This window comes from Pelodiscus sinensis, unplaced genomic scaffold, assembly GCF_049634645.1.
Source record: "Pelodiscus sinensis isolate JC-2024 unplaced genomic scaffold, ASM4963464v1 ctg65, whole genome shotgun sequence".
NCBI classification, from domain to species: domain Eukaryota; kingdom Metazoa; phylum Chordata; order Testudines; family Trionychidae; genus Pelodiscus; species Pelodiscus sinensis.
This window is the reverse complement of record NW_027465825.1, coordinates 89,737-100,496: the sequence shown is the minus strand read 5'-3', so window position 1 is coordinate 100,496 and position 10,760 is coordinate 89,737. Positions and strand designations below refer to the sequence as shown.

Below are 10,760 nucleotides of genomic sequence, written 5' to 3'. Positions count from 1 at the left end.
CGCTGCTCCTGGGGGGCCTGTGCACCGCAACTCAGCATGTTTATTCATCAAGACACTGCGATACACTCGCACCAGCGGCTGTTCTCTGGGCGATCCCCTGCAGAACACCCGGCCTCGCCCAGCAGTAAAGAGCCCCGCCACCTCCCAATAGGCCCGGCGTCCCGCTGGCCTGCTTTTGCGGGGCTCCTCCCCAGGGCTGGTCCCAGGAGCCCCGGGAGTGAGAAGCAGCCACTGCCGGGCTGGGCCAGGTTCCTGCCTGCTGCCTCCTTCACCCCTTTCTAGGCCTGCACAATCAGTGGGGCGGGCTGGGGCCCAGACGCCTCCAGCCCATCTTTCATGGGCACCCAGGGGTCCCAGCAGCAAGGCCTGTTCCCAGGCAGAGGGCTGGTGCTGGCGGCCGTCAGCTGCACACAATCACCTGGTCTGGGGCAGGGAGCCCTGGGCGAGGTGCAGCTCCACATGCCTGGGAGCGGCGGGGCGGGGGCGAAAGCGCCGGCACTGCTTCCCACGCGCAGCCTGGAGTGTCCCCCACAGCCCTGCTGGCTCCAGCCCCGGGCCCCGCAACCCTGCCAGGCCTGCGCTCTCGGCAGGGGCAGATGACAGTTTTGCGGGGCCCCGGGCAGCGTAAGTCCGCAGGGCCCCCCCTTTGCCACGGCGCATGCACAGTGACGCCCCGTTCGCCCTGCCCTATATCCGCCCTGGCTCTCGGGCAGAGGCTGAAATCCCCACCCTGCCCCTGCCCCCCGTGCCCCGCCGCAGCAGCCCTAGAAAGCAGGAGGGCAGAGCCGTGTCTCCTTCTCTCTTTATTTCTGGAGATACACAAGAGCAGCCCCGGCTCTGGGGGAGGGGTGCTCGGCCCCCACCGCCCTCCAGCTGTGCCCCCACCAGGCTTTGGCTACAGCCAGAGTGGAAAATCCCATGAGCAGCCCCCTGCCCTCCACGGGCCTAAGGGCACTGCTGCGGGACACTGCACAAAGGGCCAGTGGGGGCACCCGAGGGAGCGGGCTCCAGCCTCCACCCACTGTGCACAGCTGCTGGGCCAGCCCAGGCTCGCTCCCAGGCAGCCGCAGCCAGTCCGGGACGAAGGGAGGAGGCCGGGCGGGAGCATGGCCCCTGTGCGCAACCGGCCTGGGTGAGAAAGGGCAGCTGGCCCAGCCTCCCATTCAAGTAGTGAGCGGGCGAGCCGGCCCGGAGCACCAGAGCCCAGCAGCCCCAGGGCATGGCCAGGCGGGAGCAGGAAGGGCCCAGGGTCCCTGAGGCAGGAGTGAGGCTCAGGGCATTGCACTCCTAGGCAGCAGCACAGAGCAGAGGGGCACAGGAGCGACACCCCCTCTTCTCCACGTGGCTGGTCCCACTCCCCCGTGCAGGGAGGAACCTGGCAGAGGGGCAAACAGGCACTTATGGGGAAGTTCCTTTGGACACAGGGGGACAGGGCTGTGGCCCCTCTGCCGCTGATGCGGGTGGCTGCCCCTCTGCTCACATGGCAGGAAGCAGCAGGTGCCCCCCAGCACGGGGGAGCAGAGGGCAGGCAGACGGCAGCAGGGAGCGGCGCCAGCACTTGGGGTACAACAGTCTGTAGGCACTTGATTTGGCTATAGACACCCAGGAGCAGGGGGCAGTCCCAGCCCCCGCTGCCCTGGGGCTCTCCGTGGCGTGGGGAGGGGCTGGCCCTCTAGTTGGCTTTGACCTTGCCGTTGGGGACAGCGCTGCTGCCGTTGTGCTGGAGCAGGGGGGGGTCCTGGCTCCCCTTGGGCAGCCGCTTGCCCTTGGTGTAGGAGTGGTACCAGAAGTTGGAGAAGAGGATGAAGAAGATGGTCCCATAAATCCAGATGAGGTGGATGAAGATGGGGAACTGGTAGCTGCAGCTGGGCATGAAGTAGTACTGGGAGATGTGGAGGGAGACGATCACGAACTGGGCCTGGGAGCCGGCGTGGCGGACGTGCAGCAAGGAAGGGGAGGCAGAGAGAGGACGGGTTACTCATGGGGGACGGGAGCAGCCCAACCCCATTACGCCCCTTCCCCGGCCACCCAGCCCCACGGAGAGCACCACGGAGGCACCCTGGCTGGAGCAAAGGCCCATCCCCGGGCAGGCCTCAGCCTGCTAAGGGGCTCAGTGCGCTCCTGCCACAGCCCCACGGGGCCTCTCGCCCTGCCAAAGGGTCGTTCCCAGGACACCCAGCCCCGACTCACCAGCTGCACGGCCGTGATGTGCTTCTTCCACCACAGGTACTTGTGGAAGGCGGGCCCGGCCGCCGAGAGCCCGTAGTAGGTGTACATGACCACGTGCACCATGGAGTTGATCATGGCATGGAAGGAGCCCATTCCCCCTGCCGGACACAGGAGAGGCACAGGCTCCATAGCGCGCCTTGGGAAGCGAGCCAGGCTGCACCACAGCCCTCCCCATGTCCCCGCCGGGCTCCCAGCCCACACGGTGACTTGACTCAGCCACTAGCTGCAGCCCGGCTGGGAGACGACCATGCGCCCGTGCCCGGGAAGTCTCACCTCTGGGCAGCACAGTGGGCGGGGACGGTGCACCAGGAAGAGCTGGCCGCTGGCCCCAGGGCATGAAACCTGCCAGCAGGGCCGACGGGCGCGCAAACAGCAGCTGCCCCAGAGCCCAACACGCCCGGCCACAGCAACTGCAGCCTGGGGACTCCTGGCTGCTGGCCCCCAGCTCCACCCCTTCTGCCCAAGCATCTTGCCAAGGACCCCAGTGCACCCGTCAGCCCTGGCCATTACTTCCACGCCTGCTCCTCCAACAGCAGTGAGAAGATCTGCCCTTGCAGAGCCTGCACAGGTCTCACTGGGCATGGGGGCCCAGATCTACCCTGCAGGAGACAGCCCTCACCTGGGCCAAACTTAGCTCCCCACCACCAGCTCCAAGGCAGGACCGAATGGTGGAAGAGGTGCAGGAAGGTGATCTGCTCGTTCTTCTTGCGCAGGACAAAGATCACCTGGAAGCAGAGAAGCGGGTGGGTGGCCACGCCAGCAGGAGCTGGAGCAGGTAGGACAGGATGGCAAAGTCTTGCCCCTCTGCTACTGGAAAGGCAACAGCTCCGCTGGGCTCTCTGGGCCCTACAGTGAGCACGGAGGCTCCCACCTCAGGGCAGGTCCTCCCAAGTTCCCCCGGGCTGGGCTCACTGCCTGATGGGTCTCGGCTTCCTTTCCCCTCGTGGGCCTGGGGAATGAGGCACCTTTGGTCACTGCCCCCAGGCTAGGACCTAGCAGGAGGGGTAGGGAACTGGCTCTCAGCCAAGATGGGCAGGGACAGCCCCATGCCCTTGGCTGCTGGGACGGGATCAGGCCATGAACTGCCCTGGCCCCTGGCTCTGAAGCACCTGGCAGGGCCATGGGTCTTGTGAAGCTCGTTATGCCTGGCCAGGCGAAGGTTTGCCCAACACTCAGGAACTGGACTGCCAAGCCGTGCACAGCCGGGTCCATCACTTACTGTGTCCATCAGCTCAATGAACTTGGAGAAGACAAAAAGCCAAGATACACGGACCATCTGCAACAGGGAGAGTGCACGGGCATCAGAGGGGCCCAGCCATGGCGTACGGTGCCCCACCGACCAACCCTCCCCAGCAGACAGCAAGCACCCACGAGCGCTGGGGCCACGCTGCTTTGCCCTGCGGCTCAGCAGACGGATGCCCGGGCTCCCCGCGGGCTCTGCCTCTGCTCAGCTCCAGGCTCCCGGGCTACAAGCCACAGACACACCAAGCTGCTGTCTTGCCAGACATCTCCAAGCCCAGGAAGGAGAAGCGACACCACACGCTGCCAGGGCCGGGGTGGAGGAGCCCATGCTGCTGGTAGCAAGAGGGGAGAACTTACCCGAAGGGCCTTAGGGTCCTGGGAGACATCCACAGGGTCACATCTCCAGGTGTATCCCGTCAGCCAGCCCGCCATCAGGAACTGCAGCAAGGGACACCAGGAGAGCAGGGTTCAGCACAGCCACACCTGCCATGCCCTCCCTCCCCCTCCCCCTCCGAGAAGGCAGCCACCGTCACTGGGCAGCCAGGTGCCTCTGCCTCAGCCCAGCTGTCGGGGCAGGGACTGGGGGCACAGGCTGCACCCGGCTGGGGCCTCACCTCGTAGACGATGTAGAGCGAGAGGCCCACCAGGAAGAAGTTGTAGACCACCATGAACTTCTTTAGGTCTAAGGGCTTCCTGTTGGCCATCAGCCGGGGGCCCAGGGATAGCACAAAGTAGACATAGGTCAGCAGGGTGCCCATCATGAGGAAGGGAGACTGCATCAGGGGGTACTCGGCTATGCGGGGGTCTGCGGGGAGGAGCACAAGAGAGGCCATAAGGAGGAGCCCAAGCCCCTGCCCTGCTGTCAGGAGAGCTGGACTCTGCCACTGCCCCAGCGTGGCCTTTGGAGGCCCCTGCTCGGCCTGGAGAATCCGCTGCCCAGCGCACTGGGAGGGCGTGTTCGGGCACCCAATGCCCCCAGCAATTCCCAATGCACCCCAGCCCCACACTTCAGACTCCCCCTGCCCCTTGGATATCTCCACAATACCACAGGGGAGGCTGGGCCTGCCACGTGGCCCAGGACCAGAGGAACCGTATTCCATGGGGCCCGGAGATGGCCAGCGAGACAGGACAGTCCTGCGGGTGGGGGCAGAGGGATCATGGCACAGCCGCCCTGGCCAGCAGCTGGGCATGGAAGGAAGATCTCACCTGCCCCCTTCATGAAGTCCTGGTACGCGGTTATAATCGCTTCCATCGCGGCTGCAGCTCTGCAGAGAGGCAGGGCAGTGTCGGGTTTTCCGGGCTCAGGATCCCCAGCCCCACTGGGCCTGCTGCTTCACCCGGAGAATAAGCTTCAGCGTAAGCTGAGAAAGTCCACCAGGAGCCTCTAATCCGCACTCCGTGCTCTGGGAGAGACGCACAGGGAGACGGTAAGCGGTGCTAATCCAAGCAGACCCGGTAACGCAGGGCGCTCAGCCTTTCAGGAGCGGGACTTGTGTGTGCTCCCCCGTAAGCTAACGGCTCCCAGGACCCGCCAACAACGCGGATGTGTCCGAGTGCCTGTTCCCGAACACTGCCAGCTCCTTTTCACCAGCTACCGAACGCCGACAGGAGCGGGGCCGTTCCGCAGCTCGGGGAGCCCACATGCAGCAATACAAACAAGTCACTGTCTGCAGTTCTAGTTCGCACTGACTTCGCCAGGGCTTTCTATGCACCCTCGGCAAAGGTCGAGATACACGGATGAGGCCCTGGAGGAGCTCCGGCTGAGCTCCACTGCAACAACGCACCAAGGACTGACTTCAGATTATGCCTGGTAAGCAAGGACATGTGGGACTGAAGTTGGCCCTAAGCGATGGCTCTGCCACCCACATCCCTTCTGGAGTCCTCGCAAGAAAACACCTTTGCGGGGGCAGATCAGAAAGCCGGCTCACAAAACCCCCAGAAAAGAGGAAAACAAAAGCGTTGCTACCATGGCTGCCACCTCACCCCACCACCGGGCTTTCATCGTCCTGATCCTGAGAGCTGGCATAGAATCATAGAACCATGGAGCTGGAAGAGACCTCAGGAGGCATCAAGTCCAGCCCCCTGCTCTAGGCAGGACCAACCCCAACTCAATCAACCCGGCCAGGGCTTTGTCAAGCCGAGACTTAAACACCTCTAGGGATGGAGACTCAACTACTTCCCTAGGGAACCCAGCCCAGCGCTTCCCACCCGCCTAGGGAAATAGTTTGTCCTAATATCCAACCTAGACCTCTCCCACCGCAACTTGAGCCCATTGCTCCTTGTTCTGCATCTGTCACTACTGAGAACAGCCTCTCGCCAGCCTCTTTGGAACCTCCCTGCAGGAAGTTGAAGGCTGCTCTCAAATCCCCCCTCACTCTTCGCTTCTGCAGACTAAACAGACCCAACTCCCTCAGCCTCTCCTCATAGGTCATGTGCTCCAGCCCCCTCATCATTTTGGTCGCCCTCCACTGGACCCTCTCCAATGGGTCCACATCCTTCCTGTAACTGGGGGCCCAGAACTGGACACAATACTCCAGATGTGGCCTCACCAAAGCCGAATAAAGGGGAATAATCACATCTCTGGATCTGCTGGCAATGCTCCTCTTAATGCATCCTAATATGCCACTGGCCTTCTTGGCTACAAGGACACACTGTTGACTCCTATCCAGCTTCTCATCCACTGTAACCCCCAGGTCCTTTTCTGAAGAACAGCTACTTAGCCAGTCGGCCCCCAGCCTGTACCAATGTTTGGGATTCTTCCCTCCCAAGTACAGGACTCTGCACTTGTCCTTGTTGAACCTCATCAGATTTCTTGTGGCCCAATCCTCCAATTTGTCTAAGTCATTCTGTACCCTATCTCTGCCCTTAAGCGTATCTACCTCTCCCCCCAGCTTAGTGTCACCTGCAAATTTGCTGAGGGTGCAATCCATCCCCTCAGCCAGGTCATTAATAAAGATATTGAACAAAACCGGCCTAGAACCGAACTTTGGGGCACTCCGCTAGAAACCGACCCCCATCCTGACATCGAGCCATTGATCACTACCCACTGGGCCCAGCCTTCTAGCCATCTTTCTATCCATCTTACCGTCCATTTATCCAATCCACATTCCCTTATTCTTGCCAGCAAGTTATTGTGGGAGACCGTATCAAAAGCCTTGCTACAGTCAAGGTATAATCACATCCACAGACTCTCTCATGTCCACAGAGCCAGTTACCTCATCATAGAAGCTAATCAGATTAGTCAGGCACGACTTGCCCTTTGTGAATCCATGCTGACTATTCCTAATCACTTTCCTCTCTTCCAAGTGCCTCAAAATGGATTCCTTAAGGATCCCTTCCATGATTTTTCCGGGAACCGAGGTAAGACTGACCGGCCTATAGTTCCCTGGATCGTCCTTCTTCCCTTTTTTGAAGATGGGCGCTACATTTCCCTTTTTCCAATCATCCGGGATTTCTCCCGATCTCCACAACTTTTCAAAGATAATAGCCAAAGGCTCCTCAATGACATTTGCCAACTCCCTCAGTACCCTCGGATGCACTAAGTCCGGACCCATGGATTTGTGTACGTTTAGCTTTTCTAAATAGTTCCTAACCTGTTCTTTACCCACCACGGGCTGTCCATCTTCATCCCATCTTGCGTCACTTAGCATACAAGTCCAGGAGCCAACCTTGTCCGTGAATACAGAGGCAAAGAAAGCATTGAGTACTTCAGCTTTCCCCACATCATCTGTCACTAGGTTACCGCCCTCATCCATTAGGGGCCGCACACCCTCTCTGATCACCTTCTTGTTGACATGCCTGTAGAAACCTTTCTTGTTATCCTTCACATCCTTAGCCAGTCGCAATTCCATTTGCGCTTTCGCCTTCCTGATAACCCCCCGGTATTCTCGAGCTATACATTTAAACCCCTCCCTGGTCATTTGTCCAAGTTTCCACTCTTTGTATGCTTCCTTTTTGTGCTTAAGTTCACCAAGGATCTCCCCTGTAAGCCAATCCGGTCTCCTACCATGTTTGCCTCTCTTGCTACGCGTCGGGATGGTTTCTTTCTGTGCCTTCAATAAGGCTTCTTTAAAATACTGCCAGCTGTCCTGGACTCCTTTCCCCTTCATGTTAACATCCCAGGGGATTCTGCCCATCAGATCTCGGAGGGAGTCAAAATCTGCTTTTTTGAAGTCCAAGGTTTGTATTTTACTACTCTCTTTCCTTCCTTTGGTCAGGACCCTGAAATCTACCATCTAATGATCACTGCTTCCCAGGTTGTCACCCACCTCTACTTCCCCTATTAGTTCCTCCCTGTTTGTGAGCAGAAGGTCAAGCTGCGCACGGCCCCTTGTCGGATCCTTCAGCACCTGTGTCAAGAAGTTATCCCCAACATTCTCCAAAAACTTCCTGGATTGCCTGTGTACTGCCGTATTGGTTTCCCAACAGATGTCAGGGTGATTGAAGTCCCCCACGAGAACCAGGGCCTGCGATCTGGAAGCTTCGCTCAGTTGTCCGAAGAAAGCCTCATCTACCTCATCCACCTGATTCTGTGGCCTGTAGCAGACACCAACCACAACATCACTGCTGTTGTTTGCGCCTCTAAACTTAACCCATAGACTCTCAACAGGTTTTTCTCCCTCTATATACTGGAGTTCAGAGCAATCATATTGCTCTCTTACGTTCAGTGCAACTCCTCCTCCTTTTCTCCCCTGCCTGTTGTTCCTGAACAGTCTATACCCTTCCATGACAGCGCTCCAGTCATGCGAGTCATCCCACCAAGTCTCTGACCAGACCAGGCCAGGGAGAGGACCCAGATCACACTGCCCCCTCCCAACTTTGGCCATATCCCTAACACTACCAGGGATGTAAAACTGGGCCACCCCTCACGTGTCCTTTTCCTTCCCCGCCTGCCAAGCCTGCAGCCAGAGGTGAACGGAAGCCATGTCCTAAGCAGCCCAACCCTGCTCCAAGTCGGCCAGGCCTCGAATGGAGTCCGGTGCCAGGCCTGCCTCTCCCCAGCATGGCAATGATGAGAGTCAGGAGCAGAGAGAGAAGCTGCTTTTTCTATCTGCTGCTTTCTTCACCTTTTGCCCTGTCTAGAAAACGAGCCCAAACATTACCAGCAACAGCTGCCCCAGCATCACTCAGCTACCTTATTCCCCCCAAAAGGGCTGGAACCCTCACACGGAGAAACAGGCCTCACCTAATGCTTTAGTGGTTTCTTCTTCCCGGGGTCTCCAATGAGGAGGGGCTAATACCAGGTCTGCCGTGGCCTGACGCAGGCCGAGCGCCCCCAGCCAACACCAACCCTGTTTAAAACTAAACAGTGCCAGCGTTGGGCTGACACCTTCCCCTGGGGCAAGCCTGTGGAGGTCACCCGCCAGGACTGTCCAGGAGTCTCGCTGAATCACGGCCCACCCTTGGCTGCCTGTGGCACCCCCTACTCCAGTCTCCTGTGGGTGGTCTTGTGGTTGCTGGGCTATTGTGCGGGTGCTGTGCAGGGGGTCAGCCTAGAGAGCCGTCTGGCCCAGCTAGATCCCGGCATTGGGACAGGCCCCCGCTCCATGCTGCTCAGCCCAGTCCCTGCGGGCGCAGCACTGACCCACGTGCCACGGCAAGCGGGCGCGGCCAGCATCCATCCCATCTGCTGCAGCGCCGACGTCACCTTTGCCAGCTGAGCCGCAGAGCGGGCGGCCCCTCCCCCGCCACACTAGCTCTCCCCAGAGCAGGCCCGGAGAGGCCCCAGCCCTCCACATGGCTACAGCCCAACCCTCCACCCCACGCCTTGGAGCACTCGCCCAGCGCGGCCCCACACGCGACAGAGCCAGAGGGGTCCTGCTCACGCCCATTGGCTGGGCCCCGTCAGGACACGCTGAACAGTCTGAGCTCCTGTGGGCCCCAGCCAGGGAGGGACACGCCCCGGGAGCCAGGCAGGGCAGCGGCAGGGCCGGCTGAAGGCTGCCAGCTCAGGCACCTGGACACGAGCTCCCTGGTGGCCAAATCCCAGGCACAGCTCCATCGGCCTTACAGCCCCGGCCCACCCAGCACCCCGGCATCCCTCAGAGGGGGGCTGGGATGAGGCCAAGCGCAGCTCCAGGGTGAAGCTGAGGTCCGTCGGCCTACCTAGCGCACAGCAAGCCTGGAAACAGGACAGCCGGCGTGGAGCAGCTCCGAGGACAGCCTCCACCTGCCTGAGGGGTGGGTGGGACAGGAAGCCAGGGGTGAGCGCGCCGGGCCCAGCCCTGCCTGACTCACTCAGCCAGGGAACTCCCTCAGCCCTCCTGCCCAAAGGCTCACTCCACCCACTCACCCTCTACAGACTGCAGCCCCTCCCAGCCTCTGGCACAGGGGCCCACAGGACGGGAGAGGCTGGCCAGGGAGGACACCCCCATGCCCGGCACACAGGAGAGAAGGCACCGAGCTCTCTCCTGGAGATTCTGCCTGGCAGAGTTACAGCAAGTGAGCCCACCACCCGTACGGCCACGGTTCCCCTCCCAGCAGCGCCCCAGTGGTGGGTGTCTGGGGCCGGGGGGCAAGGATGGAGCGACACATCCAATCCCCTGCCCCGCCCGTGTGCGGCACCCAGCTGAGGGCTGGTCCTGGGGCAGCGCTGTGAATTCTACCCAGCGGAAGCAGGGGAGGGAGAGAATCGTGGGAAGGCACTGGAGGGCGGGGGAGCATTCACGTGATGCTAAAGAGGCCATTGTAGTAAAACAAAAGCCAGTAGCACAGGCCTGAGGCCTAGCTAGTAATGGACAACACCTGGCTAACAAAGCAAAGCCAAGCCAAGCTGTGAGCAAGAGGCGGCCCCGCTCACAGAACGACACTGTTTGGTAGCAGGCCCGGCAGAGAAGGGGCTTGGCACAGGGCAGAAGTTGAAAGCCCGTTCCAAAAGGATGGGACCACCAGCTCGTTAGGCGAGCGCTTGGCACCCACACCCCACAGATCTCACCCTGGTTCAGGAAAGGGTCTACAATGACAGCATGATGGACAGAGATGTTCTCACCAAGCCATGAGATGCAGGGTATGGGTTAGGGTTGGCAGTGATTGTAACTTGCTTGTACCGGTGTACACGAGTGGTGTTGGGGGGGGGACACACCTGCTCTGTCCGGCCTGGGGGCAGCGGGGGGGGGGGGTCCCACTGACTGAGCTAGGGCCATTGTTACAGGGTACATGTGCGTAGTGGTTCAGTCAAGTCTACTGACCACTGTTACCGCACTTCACTTAACGAACCTGGCGGGCACCGTCGATCCTGATGTGGGCTGTGGTCTTTGGGGGCCCTCTCGGGGTCTGCTGTGTTACCTACG

General features: G+C 60.5%; 1 protein-coding gene across 6 annotated transcripts in view; it reads right to left on the bottom strand.

Moving 5' to 3' along the window:
- ELOVL1 (ELOVL fatty acid elongase 1) overlaps positions 1-10,760 on the bottom strand; it is a 36,526-nt gene continuing 25,766 nt past the window's right edge. For all 6 annotated transcript variants that reach the window (XM_075914593.1, XM_075914589.1, XM_075914592.1 and 3 more), the window contains 7 exons: positions 4,678-4,874; positions 4,086-4,276; positions 3,829-3,909; positions 3,449-3,505; positions 2,849-2,954; positions 2,191-2,327; positions 1-1,918 (listed from right to left, as the gene is read on the bottom strand). In XM_075914593.1, coding sequence (XP_075770708.1) covers positions 1,673-1,918; positions 2,191-2,327; positions 2,849-2,954; positions 3,449-3,505; positions 3,829-3,909; positions 4,086-4,276; positions 4,678-4,723 — 864 coding nt within the window. In that variant the 5' untranslated portion in view covers positions 4,724-4,874 and the 3' untranslated portion in view covers positions 1-1,672. The remainder of the gene's footprint in view (positions 1,919-2,190; positions 2,328-2,848; positions 2,955-3,448; positions 3,506-3,828; positions 3,910-4,085; positions 4,277-4,677; positions 4,875-10,760) is intronic.